The 21183-nt window shown below is 33.9% G+C and overlaps 1 protein-coding gene across 1 annotated transcript in view; it reads left to right on the forward strand.

The window, feature by feature from the left end:
- Window positions 1-21183, forward strand: part of Herc1 (HECT and RLD domain containing E3 ubiquitin protein ligase family member 1) — a 182300-nt gene that overhangs the window by 112065 nt on the left and 49052 nt on the right. The window contains exons 29-37 of the mRNA XM_048793217.1: window positions 1538-1644; window positions 2172-2282; window positions 5729-5905; window positions 7901-8140; window positions 8498-8581; window positions 10626-11146; window positions 13467-14242; window positions 16521-16719; window positions 17570-17730. Of these exons, the coding sequence (XP_048649174.1) occupies window positions 1538-1644; window positions 2172-2282; window positions 5729-5905; window positions 7901-8140; window positions 8498-8581; window positions 10626-11146; window positions 13467-14242; window positions 16521-16719; window positions 17570-17730 (2376 nt within the window). The remainder of the gene's footprint in view (window positions 1-1537; window positions 1645-2171; window positions 2283-5728; window positions 5906-7900; window positions 8141-8497; window positions 8582-10625; window positions 11147-13466; window positions 14243-16520; window positions 16720-17569; window positions 17731-21183) is intronic.

Here is a 21183-nt window from a genome sequence, read left to right on the forward strand (position 1 = left end):
TATTTTAGAATATTTTTATATATCACATGTATTTTATTAAGAGAATACCAGATTTTAACAACATTGGACATTCAACCTTGATTTCAGAGCTTTTCTTTCTCATTTGATTGAAAGAAAGCTCCAGTTACAAGTGTAAAAAATGATAGAAAATGAATAATAAAAAGTGGCACTGGAGGGGCCTGGGGTTGTGGCTCAGCGGCAGAGCGCTTGCCTAGCACATGCAAGGCCCTTGGTTCGATCCTCAGCACCACATAAAAATAAATAAATCAAGTGAAAGTATTGTGTCCATCTACAATTAAAAAGTAAATAAATATATTTTTTTAAAGTGGCACCTGAGAAAATTGTGGATTTAATCTAGAAAGCTGATTTTATTTGTGCAGATGGTAATATATTCTAAAAATAAGTGATGAACATACTGTTTAATATATAATTTGGTATAGGTTCTGATCTCATTTTTTGTATTTGTCCATTTTCTCTTATCATGATGTGATTTCAGTTACCTTGATTATGCCTTATGAATGTTTGATATCTATGATAGTTCTATACAATAAGTTTAATTGCTAGTTCTTAGTCTAAAGTTTGGTTTATGTACATAGATTATTGACAGGCCTTTCCTAATCTGATTTGTTTTTTAATTGTGATAAATATACATAATATAAAATTTATCATTTTGACTATTTTAATGTATAATTCGGTGACATTAAGTATCTTAGCAATTTTTTACAACCATCACCGCTCTTCATTTCCAGAACTTTTTCATTATCTTTAGTGTTTTAAATATGCTAAAACATAACATAACATAATGATGGTCTACAATATGTGTTATTTTACATGTTTATATTCTCACCATAGATTTTCTTAATTAGTATAACATACAACAGTTTTTTTTCCTTTAGTAAGATGAAGTTTATATTGTAAAATCCTAAAACATAAAACTCATATATTTATTTATTTTAAACTGGTTTTATTATAGTTATGTGAATTGTTTAAAGTACATATTTATGCATCAGTATTCCATCTCTACTTTGGCTATCTTTAGAAAAGTACAAACTGCTTACTCTCCATTAATTCTAGCAATCTCTTTGCAACAGTCAAGGCATGAACCTAGGGAGAGGCAATGGGAGGGTACAAATAAACAAAAACTTTAGAGATTCACAGACATGTTTAAAATTCTGCCTCTACTTGGCAAATTATTATATTCTCTGATCCTATTTCCTCATCAGTAAAATGAGACTACAGGTCAGGGTCCATGAGGATTAATGGAGTAAAAGTGTGTGAAATACATAGTATAGTGCCTGGCATGAGTGGTTATTACAGTGCTTTTCGTGTGTGTGTGTGTGTGTGTGTGTGTGTAAATATGATATTTATATGCATTCATGGGTATAGTATGGGTTCAGGATTCATGTGATGACAGGTTTAAGTGAAGTTCATTCCACTTATAAATGCGTAGCTGTCTCAGGGATTTTTTCCAAGGAGATCATTTTAACTTTGAATTTAAGTCACATTGATAATAAGCAAACATCTTTTTTTCCTCTAGGTATTCCTCTAGTTGGTAACTTAAGAACAAGGCTCCTTGCACTTCATGTTCTTGAAGCTGTGCTACCAGCTTGTGAATCTGGAGTAGAAGATGACCAAATGGCTCAGGTTTCCATTTTTAAAGTTAATAGAAAATATTTTACATGTTTGCAACATTATTCACTTCAAATCTAAACTTATATACAGCCTTTCTAGTTATAAAAGTGTCATTTAGTCAGTAGCATAACTTTCACTTTTAACATTGCTTTCTCTGTTATTTCACTTTTAAGGAAGAGAAAGAGAAATTATGAAGTGTGACAAGTAGAGGGATTAGAAATAACTTTAATATCAAAAGGAGAGGACAGTCTGTAGAGTGTCTTACTAGGTTGGGCCTTTAGAGAGAGAAATGTGTGAGGTTGTATAGCTTTATCAGAGGTCCGTATATAATAAGGCAACATAAAGCCTATGTAACCTACTTTCTAGTGTGTCAATGATCTTTCTAAAAGTATATATTTAACTTATAACCACCAAAAATAGCTGCTAGACATTGATATAATCAAACTAGACATGACTTAATATTATAGTTACATTTTTTCTAAAAATACTTAAAATTACTCTTTATAAATTTCATTATCTTTTTTCCTTCAATAAAACAGGTAGTCGAGCGCCTGTTTTCCCTTCTGTCGGATTGTATGTGGGAGACTCCCATTGCTCAGGCCAAACATGCTATTCAGATAAAGGAAAAAGAACAAGAAATAAAATCACAGGTAAGTGATTCTTTCAAAAAGTTATTTTTAGACAGCACAAGGGAATATCCTGTCACCTATCTGTGACGCAGAGTCTTCTATGGGACCTTGCTCTATTGGTTATTCCATTTTTCTCTTTCTCTATTCTATCTCCTTCTCTACAAGTGGAGAAGGAGACAGAATGGAGAAAGAGAAAATGGCCTATCTTTCATTCCCACCCTCCCAAATCACATTTTTTTATCCATGAAGCTTTCTTTATCTTCTTTCTTATCCTTCAGTAGTAAGCTTATGCCACTTCCTTGCTTTTTATCTCTTCAACCTAACTGTTTATATTGCAACCATATGCTGAAATTAAACGACAATGATAAGGTTAATTGCTAAAATACATGTAAAGTTGTTCCTTAGTATTCATGGGAAGTTGGCTTTAGGATCCTCCAAAGATGCCAAAATCAGTTGATACTCAAGTATGGTATCAACTTTATCCTTGAAATACATAGTATTTGCATATAGCCTGTGCATATCCTCCTGATTCTTTAAATCATCTCTAGATTATTTCTAATACCTATTACTATGTAAATGCTATGTAAATAGTTATTATGTTGTAATTTTTAGGGAATGATAACAAGGAAAAAAGTATGTCCATGTTCAATATAGATAGTTTTTCTTTAAAAACAAATTTCAGTTTGTGGTTGGTTGAAACTGTGAATACAGAATATGGAATATAGAGGACCTATTGTATGCTTCTTTATCCCCATTTTACTTGAACTCTGGAAACTGTTGTTTCCAAAGCACTGCTTTTTTGGAATCTGCACATATCTTCCACCAATTCTTGGTTCCCTCTGAAAGTAACTATTCTTTGGTGGCACTTTGACCTTGCCTTTATACCAAAACATTGGTGTTCCTCAGAATTTAATTTCTTAGCTTTTCCATCAGTCTTGTTCATACTCATGACCATTTTCACCTTCATGCATTGCTTTCCAAATTTAAATGCTAGCCCAATGTCTCCCCCAAAGTCCCCCCCCCCCTTTTTTTCCTGTCCCAATTTTTTGTGATGGTACTATTATTCACCTAGTTTTCCAAACCTATGTTCCTGGTAGTTCTAGATTCTCCTAATGTCCCCATCCATGTAGGCTGCACTGATTTTACCTCATAAATAGCTGTTGATTCCACATAACTAAGTCTTTCTCTTAGTTTTCATTATTTCATAGTTTTTCTGCTTTTTTTTTTTCCTACTTCAATTCAGTGGCCTCTTAGTCTCCCTTATTGGTGGTTCTTGTATTTAATCTGAATTTTGGTGTATCCTGAGGCCTAGTCCTATGACCTCTTCTATTTCTCAACTACCACTCTCATTTCTTTTTTTTTTTAACATTTTTTTTTTTTAGTTGCAGTTGGACACAGTACCTTTATTTTTTATTTTTATGTGGTGCTGAGAATCAAACCTAGTGCCTCATACATGGTAGTCAAGTGCTCTACCACTGATCTACGACCCCAGCCCTTGTTTCTTTTTCCATATGCAAAGAAAACTTATTTGGACCCGTATGCTATTGATTCTCAAATTTTTAATTCCAGTTCTGGCACTTTCCCTGAATTCTAGACTTATATAGCAACTTATATTAGTCTCACTGCTTGAATAATAGTCTAGTAGTCATCTCATACCCAGTATGTAAGAGTTGTCATTCTTAGTTCTGTCATATCCTGTGCCTTCCCTAGGTTCCCCCATCTTGTAGTTAGTTGCTCAATTAAAAAACCCTAGTAGTCATCCTTGATTCCTCAATTCATATAATCTTCAGGGTCTTCTATTGGCTCCCCTTTAAAATATAACTTGAACTTGCCTATCTCCTTACCTTTTCTGTCATTATCCTATTTCAAGGTTCTGAGATTTCTGGCCTAGATCATACAATATAGCCTCCTATCTGGTCTGCCTGCTTCCATTGTTTCTCTCTATAGTCCATTCTTCACACAGGATCCAAAACAATTTTTTAAAATTGCGAATCAGAGCATATTGCTCCTCTGTTTAAAACACTCCAGTGATTTCTCACTATTCTTAGCATAAAATCTAAAACTTCTTGTCTTTTCCCTTTGCTAAATGGAACTCTGAATAACTTTTCCTTATTCCTTTTTCATGAACACACAAAACTTGTTCCTTTCTTGGGGCTTTAAACTGGATATGTCCTCTAGATATGATTCAGAAACGTCATACAGTTTTCAACTATAATTATTACTTCTTCAGAGAATCCTTTCCTAATCAATATAGCATAGTTGTCACATATTACTTGTTTTAGTTTCAATGTAGAACTTAGTACCTATTTTTTTTTCCTTTTCTGATTTGTTTTTTTCCTCATTCTTCTAAGGTATAAATTCTATGAGAGCAGAAATTTTTGTCTGTTATCTTATTATATACTCAAATACAGAGGACCTAATAGGGTGGCCAGCCAAGAGTAGACGCTTAATAAATGCTTATTGAGTGAATTTAGGTTCTCCCTATTTCTTACCTGAACTCTTGCAGCAATTCCCTGATTGTTCTCTTTGCCTTCCTTATATACACCTCTGGTAAAATGATATTGATAAAGTGCTCATCTGATCACAGATCCCTATGTAAGTCATTTGTGCTAGTTCAAACTTAATGTGACTTATAGGGCCTTTCATGATTTTGTTTCTTCTCTTTGTGGGCTTGTTTTCTGTCATTCTTATCCTCTGAACGTTCCATTCTGCTTGCAATGACTTTAAATCATTGAATTCTATGACACCTCCATGCCTTGGCACATGCTATATACACTGCCTGAAGAGCCTTTCTCTTCTTTGGTTATCTGCTTTATGCCTTTTTTTATGGTATTGGGGATTGAACCCTGGGTGCTTTACCACCAAGTTACATTCCTAGCCCTATTTAATTTTTTATTGTGAAACAAGGTCTTCGGGGCTGTTGTGGCTCAGTGGTTGAACGCTCGCCTAGCATTGTGCACCACATAAAAAGTAAATAAGTAAAATAAAGTTACTGTGTCCAACTACAACTAAAAACATAAAAAAATAAAGTTAAAAAGAAAAAACAGGGTCTTGCTAAGTTGCTTAAGGCCTCACTAAATTGCAGAGGCAGCTTTGAACCTGAATGTCTGGGATTACAGACATGTGATATCATACCCAGCATTTAATGTGTTTTCATCATTCAGGAGTCAACTCAGAAGCCACTCTCTTTTGAATGCTTACGTTTCCTTCCGAAGCATGGTTAGATACTTATACATGTATGTTTCTACTATACCTATCATGTAACTTCTGTTATTTTCTTACTGCAATACTTACATCATTTGTCTCTCTGTCCCCTAATGGAACAATAACCTCTTGATTGGCAGGAACATGTCCTTACACAGTAACTGGTATTTGGTAGATAATAAATATTTGGGCATAAAAGAGTCATAGAATATAATAGAGATCTGGTTTACTTCAAAATACTGAACCAGCTTCCTTTCTTGTAGAAGCAAGGAGAATTGGAGGAAGAAGATGAGAATCTTCCCATACAAGAAGTATCTTTTGACCCAGAGAAAGCCCAGTGTTGCATAGTGGAGAATGGACAGATTTTAACTCATGGCAGTGGAGGAAAAGGATATGGCTTGGCATCAACTGGAGTAACTTCTGGATGCTATCAGTGGAAGGTACATAGAATTTTAAGCATTTGTTAGCGTTTTGTTTTTTGGTCCCTTTTCCCCAAAATGTTAAAAAGAAAAAAAAAATATGTGGAAGGACTTTCAAATCATTTTGTAAATGATGGTCTATCAATATGTAAGGTGTTATCATAAATGGAAACCAGAAGTGGTTGGATTTATCATTTTGAAATTCTTTAGGTAACTTCCCTTTCACAACAAATTAGTACCTCATCTGCTGTTTCATACAGTGTGTAACTCCATAGCCACCCAGGCACTAGAATTTGTTTTTTTCCACTCCTTCTCTTTATTTTTCCCAAATAATGCTCTAACTCTATTATTTTGAGGGTTGTTCTAGTAATCTCCCTGCTACCACTGTGTCAAAGGTCCCCAAGACCACCCTCATATTTAGACATTCACTAGGAGAATTCATAAGATTTAGCATATAGTTGTTCTCATAATTGAGATTTAATATAATGATGTAGTAAGGATATGTAACCTTATGATAAGGGAAGAAAAAGACAGGTACAGTATGGAAGAATCATGTGCTGGCTTTTTTATGTTCTGTCCCTCCCATAAGCACAGTATTTCCCCAGCAACAAAAATGCAGCAAGCAACATGTATGTGTTGTTTCAAAGGAATCCCCATTAGAGACTCAGAGCCCAAGGTTTTTCTGAGGACTGGTTATATTTGTCATATTTTACCTGATGTACCAAAATTCCAGACTCCGAAAAGGAAAGCTGGTGTTCAGTGTAAACCACATTGTTTTTTTTCAAATGCTGTAGGCCCATGAGCAACCTTTTCATTTAGAAAAGTTTCTTATCAGTGTAGGAAACTATTTACAGTTGATTTCACAGATACTAGCCAAGGATTGCTATTGCATTCAGGCCTTTTTATTTTTTATTTTTTTATTTTTATTTATACAGAATAGTAGAATGTATTTTGGCAGAATATACATACATAAAGTATAACTTATAATATTAGTTATAAGTATAACTTACAATAAGAGGACCCACTCTTGTGGTCATACATGATGTGGAGTTACACTGGGTAGTGTATACAAATATGAGACTAGGAAAGTTATGACCAATTAATTCTGTCTTTCCTATTCCCCTCCCCCATTCCCTTCCTTTTGTTACCCTTTCTGTAGTCTAATCTATTTCTATTATTCCCCTCCCCAACTTCCCTTGTTTTGGGTTAGCATCCACAAATCAGAAAGAACATTTGGCCTTTTTGCAGGGGGAGGGGGGATTAGTTTATTTCACTTAGCATGATATTCTCTAGTTCCATCCATTTAACAGCAAATGCCATAATTTCATTTTTCTTTATGGCTGAGTAATATTCCATTGTGTATATATACCACATTTTCTTTATCCATTCATCTGTTGAAGGACACAGAAATAATTTAAAACATTCTGCAAGGTAAAAAATGAATTTCCTGGACATCATTACCCTAGGTACATGTATGAATGCACGAATAGTGTGACTCTACTTCATGCAAACAGAGAAGTGAAAAATTCTGCTCCATTTGTGTAAAATGAATTGAATAGCTTTCTACTCTGATGTATAACTGATTAGAATTATTAAATAAATTTTTAAAAATAAAATAAATATTGTGAGGACCTCACAGAGCTTTTATTTACATGAGTTATATTTATCAATAATTATAATGTTAAAATTAAAATGGAAAAAGCTTAAAATAGTTGTTGAAAATGACAATAGTATATGTTTACTGACATTAATTTTTTTATAAATTAGAATAAAATTTTATTCTAGAATAAAAATTTAAATGAGGAAAAAAAGAATGAATTTCCTTTAAAATCTTCATAAACTGATGAATTTATTTCATTTTCAAGTTATTTCTACATAGGTGGAAAAGAAAGTTAATAAAATTGTCATAGTGCAAAAATATTGTTTATAAACATAATCTTTCGGTTTTGGTTTATGCAGTTAATAGTATACAGAATTTTTTTTTAGTACTAATGAATATTATAACATTTATTTCAGTTTTACATCGTGAAGGAAAACAGAGGTAATGAAGGCACATGTGTCGGAGTTTCTCGTTGGCCAGTACATGACTTTAATCACCGTACCACCTCAGATATGTGGCTCTATAGGGCCTACAGTGGTAACCTCTACCACAATGGAGAACAAACACTGACGTTGTCCAGCTTTACTCAAGGAGATTTCATTACCTGTGTATTAGACATGGAAGCCAGGACTATTTCCTTTGGGAAAAATGGAGAGGTACTGAAACCTACTCATGAACTTTTTTTTCCTTCAAATTTACAGTTAATTATTCAAGTGCTAATTATCTAGTGTATAGATTATCCACCTTTTTCCTCCTTGTCTTTAATACTTTCTCTTTTTATACTTATAAGCGCCAACTAACAACAGAAATGTGTTAAATCCCAGTAAGATTTTTGAAACAAATGAATAAATTAGAATCATTTATTATATGTGGAATTTCCTTGGTAGTTGCAGTTTGGCTATAGTAACTTTTGTTCTGTCTCCTAAGGCTTTGTATTTTAATGTGGTTAGATGTTATCAATTTAAAAATATTTTTGTTTCCTTGTTCTTTCCCTCACTTCTGTCACACTCTAGGAACCTAAATTAGCTTTTGAAGATGTGGATGCAGCAGAGTTGTACCCATGTGTAATGTTCTATAGTAGCAACCCAGGTGAAAAGGTAATGAAGCCTCAAAACCTTTATATTTAAGCATAAAGGTTATTTGTTGTTTTTTTTTTTTTATTAAATTTCTTAGCATCAGGTAGAGTTTATAAGTATAAATAAGCTATTTATACCATTAAGAGTACCTGTATTTATACCATTAAGAGTACCTGACCCATATAATTCATTCTTTTTTTTTTTTTTTTTTTTTTGGTTTTGAACCTTTAATGAGAAAAAAAAAAAAAAAAGATATACTATGGAGCTCAAAACCACTGTGGTCAGTGTGTCATTGGGTCAAGGGCTGGGACTACACACTGTAGAACTAGCAAACAGAATATATTATAATTCATTCTTATAGAATGAGGTTAAATACTTTTAGAAATTATGTTTACAGTAAGACACAATTTGATATTCTGGTTAGTTGAATATAGTGAATCAAATTTTTAAATTTATGTGCAACTATGGTAATTATAGGAACTAAATTAGGGATAATGTGGCTCATTGGCAATTATGGACATGAGAGAAATCTAGAAATAATCTTAAATGTGATAGTATGCCACTAGCTGAGTAATAGAAATTCCAGTTATGATAGAGAGCTACCTTTTATTAATTCACCTGGGGAAGCTCTCAGACGTTATGGATAGTATAAATTTGAAACTTTTGAGAAAAAAAATTAAAAGGGATCCCTTCTGACTGAAACCTTTTTATTCTCCTCATCTCAAACCTAGACAGAGACCAACCTTTCTTTGGTCTCCCTGTACTGATAGACAACATTTTTTTTTTCTTGCTCCATCCTTTACTGTAGGATGGAGTGTGACTTAGGTTTGTTCTCAAGAATTTTTAGTTATTTTATAGTAATAAGTTTACAAATTAGGTAAATTGGAGGACCCTAACCGTGAAAGTTACTTTTTATTCTATGTTTAAAGTATATTTTTAAAATAATTTACATTTAAAAAATTAAATTTCCATGAGTTATGATTTAAAGCTAGCTCTTTACAAGACAAGGGAACTACTTCTAGAACAGGTAGGCAATAAAAATTGAACTGGAGATGAAGTAAACAGGCTTCCTAGTACCTGATATTATCCCTTGTCCTGATTATATTATTGTATCCCAAAATAGGTTCTGGCATGTTCTGCTGAGAATTATGGTCATGGTGCTTTCGAGTAGCAAGGAACCTTGAAAAAATTTATATAACCTTAGATTAGGTAACAATCAAGTTATTCTATCTGGAAGGTTTTTTTGTGATAAACTTCAGAATCTCTGAGAAAAACAATACTAATAATAGTTAACCTTTTTTTTAAACATTTATAGTGTACCTTGCACTGTACTGATAAGCACTTTATGTGCATAGTTTCATTTAATTTATTTATTTATCTATTGTGGTACTGGGGATTGAATCCAGGGATAGCTGGCCTCAGCCTCCTGAGTCACTGGGATTATAGGCATGTACTTCCATGGCCAGCTCATATTATTTTTAAAATAGTGTAGGAGGCCAGTACTATTATTTGTGCCATTTTTTTCAGATGTAAAACTGAGGCTTAAAGAGATTAAATAATTTCCCAAGATTATGTAGAATTAAGATATTAATTGAAGTCTCACTCCTCTCTTCCAGTTTGCAGTGTATGTCCAGATTGGAACTATCCCAGTTGTATAGATTTAAAATTTTATCTTTGTTCCCCTTGAACAATATAAGATGGTTCTAGGACACATTATTATTCTGGAGTCTTGATAATGAGAACTGGTGTATACTCCAGACTTTTGGGAACTAAATTAATTCAGTTACATATATCCATCTTCTGAGTGATCCTACCAGGTCTGTAATTCACGGGCTACAAGAGGTTTAAATGACAGGGCAGCTTATTACAGAGTACCATACTGCTAGTAACTTCAGTAGGTCTGCAACATTTCCTCTTTGTTGTGAGCCAGTTGGTATATTAAATGTGTAGTAGGTGATCAAACACTAGTTCCACATGGAATTCCATGTGCTAGAATTTATAATTACTAACAGTTAAGGAAACCTATTGATATCACATATTTTCTACCCTCTTTTCTTTTATATAGGTGAAAATTTGTGATATGCAGATGCGAGGCACACCACGGGACTTACTTCCAGGAGACCCCATTTGTAGTCCAGTAGCAGCAGTGCTAGCTGAGGCCACTATTCAACTTATCCGTATCCTTCACCGAACAGACCGTTGGACTTACTGCATTAACAAAAAAATGATGGAAAGGCTACATAAAATTAAGATATGTATTAAAGAGTCAGGTCAGAAGCTAAAGAAAAGCCGCTCGGTTCAGAGCCGAGAGGAAAATGAAATGAGAGAGGAGAAGGAGAGCAAAGAGGAAGAGAAAGGTAAACATAATAGACATGGCCTTGCTGACCTCTCAGAGCCACAGCTGAGGACTCTTTGCATAGAGGTGTGGCCAGTTCTGGCAGTGATAGGAGGAGTTGATGCTGGTCTTAGAGTTGGAGGTCGGTGTGTTCACAAGCAAACTGGGCGCCATGCCACGCTGCTGGGAGTGGTCAAAGAGGGTAGCACGTCTGCCAAGGTCCAATGGGATGAAGCAGAAATTACCATCAGGTATGATCTGTTGAGTTAACACTTTTAGCAAATGAATATTTAATAATGAAACGGGCCTTTTCCCATGGACAGTAAGTATAATCAATGTATTTTAGATGAATTGATGGTTGAGTTTTTAAAAATATTTTTTCCATACAGCTAACTATTGGTACTATGATTTTATAAAGGAAAAAAATTTCCAAACCCATGTTCTTTGAAATACTAGTGATTCATCAAATATTTTTGCTGGGCACTGGGGTGCATGCCTATAATACTAGTGATTTGAGAGATTGAGACAGGAGGATGGCAAGTTTGAGGCCAGCTTCAGCAATTTAGCAAAACTTTGTCTTAAAATAAAAGAGGGTGTAGCTCAGTGGTAGAGTACCCTTAGGTTAAATCCCCAGGAATAATAATAATAATAATAATAATAATAAGAAGAAGAAGAAGAAGAAGAAGAAGAAGAAGCAGCAGCAGCAACATAGTTTTTTGTTTTATTCATTTTTTTCTTTTTTTTTTTTTGGTGAAGAAATGGTAATATCCCTAGTTAGGTTTAACTGGAATCCTTCTTTCTGTTTTTCATTTGGTTTCCTGCCTTTTTTGGTGACAGATGGAGTACTGGAAATCAAACCAGGGTCTTTTGCTTGCTAGGCAAACACTGTACAACTGAACTACATCTCTAGTCCAGTTTCCTGCTTTTTGGTCATTTCTACTATACTGGGATAGTAAAAAGCAAGCCAGCTGATCTGTTAATTTTATTTTGATAGAAGGGCTTTGAATATAGCATGGGAACATTTGAATGACTAGAATTACATTTTGGATTAACTTTGACTTAAAGTATTCTTGTTCTGCCCCTGCCTTTTTAAGCACCCATATTTCTATTCCCTCAATGTGCAGCATTTAAAAAAAAATTTCTTTAAGTTGTAGATGGACACAATACCTTTATTTTATTTATTTTTATGTGGTGCTGAGGATTGAACCCAGTACCCCACAGTGCTAGGGCTGTATCACTGAAGCCCAGCCTGAGCCCCAGATTTTTAATAGATATAATAATTCCATTTATTTGATACAGCAGAGTACTTAAAAGCACTTATGTGTTTGCATTCAGTTAGAATTAGAAACTTCATTTATTAAAGAAGAAAAATGTCAAGTATCACTATCCACAAAACTGACTTATTACTCTACATCGTTGTATTAGTTGAAAATATGGATTTTGGTTGATATTATGTAGTTATTCATTATATTGCCTAATGTGATTCCTATAAAATTATTCGTTAATATGACATAGAACAATATCTGAAACAGTGGTTCTTAGCGTTTAATGGAAGTATCATGGTTTTAAAATCAAGTGAATGCTATGGATCCACTTAGTTGAAAAATATATATACATAAATTTTACACACAATTTCAAGGGTTAATGTCTACTTCTCTAATCTAAGAAAAACCAATGATGGTTTTACAAAGTTACATGAAATAGTTTACATTTTCTTTTATATTCTTTGCCTTGTTTCAGAAAGGATTTATGTTACCTTACTAATATGCAAACAGTATAGTAAAATAAGTAAATTAGTAAATGAAAACAAGTAAGAAAAATGAGGCAGAGGGAAAACAGGATTAGGAAAACAAGACAGAATCACAATTTAGATTAGTACAACAAAACCTTATATGTTTGTTAAAGTTTGTATTATTTCATGTTTATAGCATTCATAAACTTCAGGAATTTCTTGCCAAATGTTAGGAAATATATAATCATATTTTTGCTTAAATTATAAATTAGAAACATTAATTGAAGACTATAAAGTAAATTTCTTAGTGAAACGAAGTCTTCTATGAAGACTTTGAAAGAGCTATTACCCACAAAATAAACTAGATTTATTATACAGACTTTCCAGATAGCTTACATCAAACTACATCTGGCTCCCTGCTATTTTTGGAAGTAAATTTACATAGCCACTCTCTTTTCTTTAATATATCAGTGGCTGCTTTTGTATTATAATGGCACAGTTGAATACCGGCAACTGAGACCATGTACTCTGCAAGGTCTAAAATATTTACTATCTGGCCCTTTATGAGAAGTTTGCAGTTCCTGGGTTGTATTATATAATAAAGACTATTCTCATTTGAAAGCACATGAACATCTCAGTGCTTTTGCATGTAGCATCATAACTCTCCATTTTCTCATAATAGACTCATTTTTCTCTCTGTAATGATGTCTTTAGTTTGTGTAAAGTATTCTTTGTATTGTGTACATAATACATCTTGTTTTGCCTACATTATTTTCTGTACCTTCCTCCTGTCTTTCCCTCACTTGCTTTTTCCTGTGTCATTCTGATCTTTATTAAAGCTTCCCAACTTTTTGGTCGCCTAGTGATACTCCATTGTATAATCTGGAGCCCTGTGAACCACTGCCGTTTGATGTGGCACGATTCCGAGGCCTGACAGCTTCTGTGCTGCTGGACCTAACATATCTAACAGGCATTCATGAAGATATGGGGAAGCAGAGCACCAAGCGTCATGAAAAGAAACACCGACATGAGTCTGAAGAGAAAGGGGACATTGATCAGAAACCTGAGAGTGAATCTACTTTAGACGTGAGAACAGGATTAATAGCTGATGATGTCAAAAGTCAGGGTACCACAAGCTCCAAATCAGAAAATGAAATAGCTTCATTTTCTTTAGATCAAACACTGCCAGGAGTGGAATCCCAACATCAAATAACAGAAGGAAAAAGAAAAAATCATGAACATGTGTCCAAAAACCACGACATAGCCCAGTCAGAAATCAGAGCAGTACAGCTGTCCTATCTTTACCTTGGTGCTATGAAATCACTTAGTGCTCTTCTTGGCTGTAGTAAATATGCTGAGCTGTTGTTGATACCAAAAGTCCTGGCTGAAAATGGCCACAACTCAGACTGTGCAAGCTCACCAGTTGTTCATGAAGATGTGGAGATGCGTGCAGCCCTACAGTTCTTGATGCGACACATGGTGAAGCGAGCAGTCATGCGGTCACCCATAAAGAGAGCATTGGGATTAGCTGATCTGGAACGAGCTCAAGCCATGATTTACAAACTAGTGGTCCATGGGCTTTTGGAAGACCAGTTTGGGGGCAAAATCAAACAAGGTAAGTTATCTGACTTTTAAAAAAAATTTGTTCCATTGAAATTACTTATAACTGTCGATATATTATGTGATTTTTAAGAACATCTTTTTTTTTTTTTTTTTTTGGCCAAAACAAGTATCACATCATTTTTCCTTTGTAAGGTAAACAATCCTTTTTTTGTTACTTTTTTATTAATAATCATTAGCCTACACATAAATTTCTGTTTTAAACCTTCCTAAGCATTATAATTATTAGGAAATTTTGTAAAACAAATTTAATTCATGCTATAAAAGATACCCAAGTATTTATTGAGCTGATTCAAAATATATAATATTCTACTAACTTCTCAGAGATATTTTAATTAATTAATTAATTTTAATTAGGTATATATGACAGCAGAATGCATTTTGATTCATTGTACACAATTGCAGCACAACTTCTCATGTCTTGCACCATATGTGCAATCCTACATGTACCTAGGTTCATGACGTCTATCTCATTCCACCATCTTTCCTGCCCCCATACTCCCTTTCCATCTATCCTTCCTCTTTGCCCAATCAAAGTTTCTCCATTTTTCCCATGCCCCTCCATTATGGATCGGTATCCACTTATCAGAGTGAACATTCAGCCTTTGTTTTTTGGGGATTGGCTTACTTTGCTTAGCATGATATTCTCCAACTCCATCCATTTACCTACAAATGCCATAAATTTATTCTCTTTTAATGCTGAGTAATCCATTGTGTGTATGTATCCACAGTTGCTTTATCCTTTCATCTATTGAAGGATATCTAGGTTGGTTCCACAGTTTAGCTATTGTGAATTGAGCTGCTGTAAACATTGATGTGGCTGCGTTACTATAGTATGCTGATTTAAGTCCTTTGGGTATAGACCCAGGAGTGGGGTATCTGGATCAACTGGTGGTTCCATTCCAAGTTTTCTAAGGAAAACTGCTTTCCAGATTGGTTGCACCAATTTGTAGTCCCATCAGCAATGTATGAATGTGTCTTTTCCCCTCACATCCTCACCAAAACTTATTGTTGTCTGTATTCTTGTTTGCTAGGTATTTCTTATTCTTGTATCTATATGGTTTATCTTTGCATGTAAAGACTGAAGATAGGTATCAAAATCAAAGTCCTAAGGAAACACGGTTTTAATGATTGGTTGGTTATCTTTAGAGAATCTCTTATTAAATCCTAAAAAATGAAAGTGAGACTTTCATCTGTTTTTGAGAGAACCCTCTTCTCTAAAAACAGAACTGGATAATTGCAACACCTCTTCTCTAAAAACAGATAATTGCCATTCTGACTGGTGTCTCAGAGCTATTTTTAAAGAGTACTTTAAAGCCCACAACTTTTATAGTCCATATATTATATGTAAAAAAAAAACCAAAAAACTTTTGTTTTATCTTTTATCCTCCCCTTTGGGAAGTATAAATTTTGAAATAAAAATTGAGTTTCATTCAGGAAATGTTTATTGAGTGTATACTATGTGCCAGGTACTTTTCTAGGTTCTACAAATAATAGCGAACAAAATAAAGTCCCTTGCCTTCATGAAACTTACATTGTTCTTTATTCCTTCCCTTTCCACAAACTCTTCCCCTTCCCCTTCCTTTCCTTTGCCGGTACTTCTTCGCTGTCTTCACTTAGTAAACAGAGAGAGGTGTGTTATAATCATGTTGATTATGAAGGAATGTGGCCATTTAGCAAATCTAATAGAATAAGCTGTCCTTCTAGCAACTCCTATTTTGTTTTTTTTAGTGGGCTCCCTTACCAGATTAGGAAAAAATATATAAATACACTGTAAATATTTAGACATTTTAACTCCCCCACCCATTTTAACTCTTAGGATAAGGACTCAAGAGTCATTTTTAAAGCATGGAGGTTTTGTTAGGTATTTCTTATTCTTGTATCTATATGGTTTATCTTTGCCTGTATAGACTGGAGATAGGTATCAAAATCAAAGTCCTGAGGAAACACAGTTTTAATGATTGGTTATCTTTAGAGAATCTATTATTAAATCCTAAAAATGAAAGTGAGACTTTTACCTGTTTGTTTTTGAGCGAACCCTCTTCTCTAAAAACAGAACTGGATAATTTCAAGGTCTTGTTATAGTACTGTCTATGGAGTCTGGAATAATGAGTACAATATTCATATAAGGATGTGTATATATAGGGACTTTTTCCTGTAAATCTTTCAGAAAACGTATTTAGAAACTTTTAAATAATATTTTTCCACATCCACTGTTATTTTTGAAGAGAAGAAATGCTTACTACTTTCCTAACCTTTATCTTGGTTGATAGAGATTGATCAACAAGCTGAAGAAGCTGACCATGCCCAGCAGGCACAGACACCTGTTACCACGAGCCCATCAGCCTCAAGCACAACTTCCTTTATGAGCAGCTCCCTTGAGGACACCACAACTGCCACCACTCCAGTCACTGACACAGAAACGGTGCCTGCATCTGAGTCCCCAGGAGTGATGCCACTTAGTCTTCTCAGGTAGAGAAGTTGACCTTTAATGTCTGCTATTCTGATGCCTCTAGTTCTCCAGGCATGGTTGTTTTCTTAATGAATAGTGGGCCCAACTGAATGAATCCCGGTGTTCTGGAGCTAGAAAGAACCTGAGATCATTTAGTAAAGCCCATTTAAATGAAGTTGGAAATGTCCCTCAGAAGTTTAATAAGTTACCTCAAAGTCTCACAGTGGTAGACCCAGGTCTAATCAGCCATGCCACTGATGAGCAAGGGCTCCAACACTTGAGTGCTGTCTTAATGATGATTTTTTTTTTTTTTGATTGAGCTTTGGAATTTTTTTCCTTCAGAAGATAAATACTTGTGTTTTGAACATTAGTTTCAATAAAAAGCTCATATCCATGAATATATTTTTTCATTATATTTCATTTAAGCATAATTCTTTATACTTTTATTTGTACTATAAGATCAAATAAGTGTACCTTTTGAAACGAAAAGGCATGTTTTATGATGGTTCTTTAGCCAACCCTACTTAATAGGTTTGTAAATTCCAAATAACGTTTACTTATTTAAATTTAGTTTTGTTTCAGCTTGTCAGATATGTACACAAGGGAAAACTTCAGAAAGAAGACTGTTCTGATCTCTCTTAACTGTGGCTTAAGTGAAACAAGGGAAACAAATGTTTAGTGTTTCTTTTTAAAGTTATCTTTTCCCCTTCTTCTTACTTGACAGGTCATTTTTATATCTATTCTGTAGACCAATATCTTAGAAAGTAGAAGAGGAGAATGGTTGTCTTGTAGTGAGTCTCAATATTTGGACATGTGTACATTATTTCCTATTTTGATTTTATGCTAATAACCATTGCTATTTTCTCAAAGGCAAATGTTCTCTAGTTACCCAACTACCACTGTACTTCCCACACGTCGGGCACAGACTCCTCCAATATCATCATTACCAACCTCTCCTTCTGATGAAGTAGGAAGGAGGCAAAGTTTGACTTCTCCTGATTCACAGTCAGCAAGGCCAGCTAATCGTACAGGTGTGTGTGCTTTCATTTACTTTGACACCCAAACATCTTGGCATTCCAGATGTGTGGACTTTATTATGTGGACATTATAGTTTGTCTTCACTGAAGGTAAAGCAGTGATTTTAATGAAGGAGAACTGCACCCATCAAATTGAGTGTCTTCTTCATTTAAAACTAGATTAAATTGTGACTTAAAAGATAAATAACATACTATATATGAGTCATATCAGACTTTTCTTCTTTCCTGATATAGACAATTTTTAGTGATATAAATTTCCCTCTACACATACTTTAGCTGCAACTTACACATTTTGAAATGCTGTGTCTTCATTTTCATTTAGTTTAAAGTACTTTCTAATTTACCTTTGAGATCTTTTTTGATGTCAGGGTTATTTGGAAGTGTGTTATTTAGTTTTCAGATATTTAGGGACTTTAGTTCTAGATATCTTGCTGATTTTTAAAATTCTACTTTTATTGTCATAAAAGAACATATCTTGTGTGTGTTTTTTCTTTTTTGTGGTACTAGGGATTGAACCATCAGTATTTTGTGCATGCCAGGCAATTACTCTACCACTGAGGTACACCCACTCCCACCAAGCCTAAAGGACATATTTTCAGATCCTTTTAAACTTACTAAGACTTGTTTTATAGCCCAGAGTATGATCTGTTTGAGCAAATATTCCATGTGTACTTCGGGAAAATGTGCATCATGCTATTGAGTGTAATGTTCTATAAATTATTTATTAGGTCATGTGTTGTCCAAGTTTTCTACATCCTTACTGATTTTTTTGTATACTCCATCAATTATTGAAAAAATATCGACTATAATTGTGAATTTGTCTGTTTCCCCTTTTGTTTCTCAATTTTTATATTTTAAAGTTGTATCTTCAGGTCTGTAAAACTTAGGATTCTTATGTCTTTTTTATGAATTAACCTTTCTATTATTATGAAATAACTCTCCTTATTCTTAGTAATATTCTTTGCCACAAAGTGTGCTTTCTCTCATATTAACATATCTACTCCTAATTTTTAGTTTCATGTTTGTTTTTGGGATTGGGGATTGAACTCAGGAGCACTTACAACTGAGCCACATCCCCTTTTCTTAACTTTTTTGCTAAATTGCTTAGGGGTCTCACTAAATTGCTGAGGCTGGCCTTGAAGTTGTGTTCCTCCTTGATTAGCCTCCCTAATCACTGGAATTACAAGTGCGTACCTAGCCAATCCTGAGGAGTTTTGTTTTTATTTTTTAAAATAGTGTTAGAATAGTTTAACTTCTACATACATTTGTGCCAGTAATCAGGTCTTACTTATAAAATTGTCTGCTGTTCTCTATCTTTTAATTGGGGTGTTTAGACCATTTACATTTAATGCAATATTGACATGATTGATTTTAAATCCACCATCTTTCTGTTTTGTCCCATTTGATCCTTATTCCCTTTTTTCTCCTTATCTACTTTCTTTTAATTATGTAAGTAGTTTTTTTCATTAATTAATTTTATCTCCTTTGTTTGCTAGTTAGTTTATTTTGTATTTTTTGAAATTACTTTTAGATTTATAGTATACATTTTTAATTCTCACAGTACCTTCAAATGATATGCCACTTGATACAGAGTAAATAGAATTTTTACAACATAATGCTTTTATTTCCCCATTCTCAGCATTTATACTTTTAGTTTTATACATTTAACTTCTAAATATATTATAAGCCCCATTATAAATTGTAATTTGCTTTGAATAGTCTTTGTTGCTGTACTTTCTGATGCATTAATCTTTTTTCTGCAGTGTCTAATCTGCTGTTAATCTCTTGCAGTGTATTTTTTTATTCTGACACTATTCATCTCTAGAAGTTTGATTTGAGTCTTTTTTACCTTTTATCTTTCATGTCTTTTTTAACATGCTCAGTCTTTTTTCTACTTTACTGAATACATGTATATAGGGAATAAAAGTTGATTCTCATTATTAGCAATAGTCAAATTCTAGAAAGATGCTGTGAACACTGACTGAATCATTGCTTTTAAAGAAACACAGGATTAGTTTCCTGTTTTAAAACACCATATTTAATGTGTGCTATTGGTGCATTAACATTGAATTCATGGCCAACAACACTATAACTCAAGCATTAATGAAGATTATCTAACATGTTATTTTTTCCATAGGGCACATTGCACCTTTCTTGTACTTAGAAACACTAGACAATACTTCAGTACTATGCTTAGGGGCTACTTTAATAAGTGAAATCACCAATGAAAAGTACAAAAATGCAAAAACGTGATATTTAATAGACCATAAAAAGGACATTTGTTATTTTTTGCCTGTCCACAAATGACCACAAAAGCAAGTGAATGTTTATTGGGGGTACAAATACATGTTATTGAGTAAGCACATTCACAAATAAGGAATCTGCAAATATTTGAGGATCAATTGTATTTATTATACTTGTCTTTTTTTGGTTATGAGGAGGAGCTACTAGGGATTGAACCCAGATGTGCTGTATCACTGAGCTACATTGCCAGCCCTTTTTATTTTTTATTTTGATACAGAGTTTTCCTAAATTGTCCAGGCTGGCTTTGTACCTGTTATCCCTCTGTCTCAACTTCCCAAGTCTCTGGGATTATAGGAGCATACCCCCAAATCTAGTTTTAATATCTGTCTTAATGTCTTTCTGTCCTTATCAGCTTTCTCATTTCTGGGTCTGTTTCTATAAATTTCTTCCTCAATTTGAGTTGTATACTATAAACCTAAAAATAAAAAAAAGTTTCTTTGCATATTGGTCATTTTTTTTATTGGATAATAGACGTTGTGAATTTTACCCTATTTGGTGCTAAATATTACATATGTCTTTAAATATACTTTAACTTTGTTAGTACTATTCTTTGCCACAAAATGTGCTTTCTCTCATATTAACATATCTACTCCTAATTTTTTGTTTGTTTTGAGATTGGGGATTGAACCCAGGAACACTTACCACTGAGCCACATCCCCTTTTCTTACTTGTTACTTTGAGACAGGGTCTCACTAAGTTGCTTAGGGGTCTCACTAAGTTGCTGAGGCTGGCCTTGAACTTGTGTTTCTTCTTGATTAGCCTCCCTAATCACTGGAATTATAGGTGCGTACCCAGCCAGTGGGTGTACCAGTGGATATCAAAGCCTTTGTTCTGGAATATAATTAGGTTACTTGGAAGCAGTTTGATCTTTTCAAGTCTTGCTTTTATGCTTTATTAAGTGGGACTGGGACAGACTTTAGCATGGGCTAACTTTTCCCTATTGCTAAGCCAGTACCTTTTTTAGTAGCCTACCCATTAATGGACTTTTGCATTAAAAGGACTTTTTATTCTGGCTTGTGGTAATACAGACTGTTCTCACCTTATATGAGCTCTAGATATTAAACTCCTGCTCCTTTTTGGTGGTTCTTTCCTCTAGCTTGGTTAGTTTCTGTATCAAGAGAAGAGACTTTGTATATTTCTGGA

This window comes from Marmota marmota, unplaced genomic scaffold (assembly GCF_001458135.2).
Source record: "Marmota marmota marmota unplaced genomic scaffold, marMar, whole genome shotgun sequence".
NCBI lineage: Eukaryota > Metazoa > Chordata > Mammalia > Rodentia > Sciuridae > Marmota > Marmota marmota.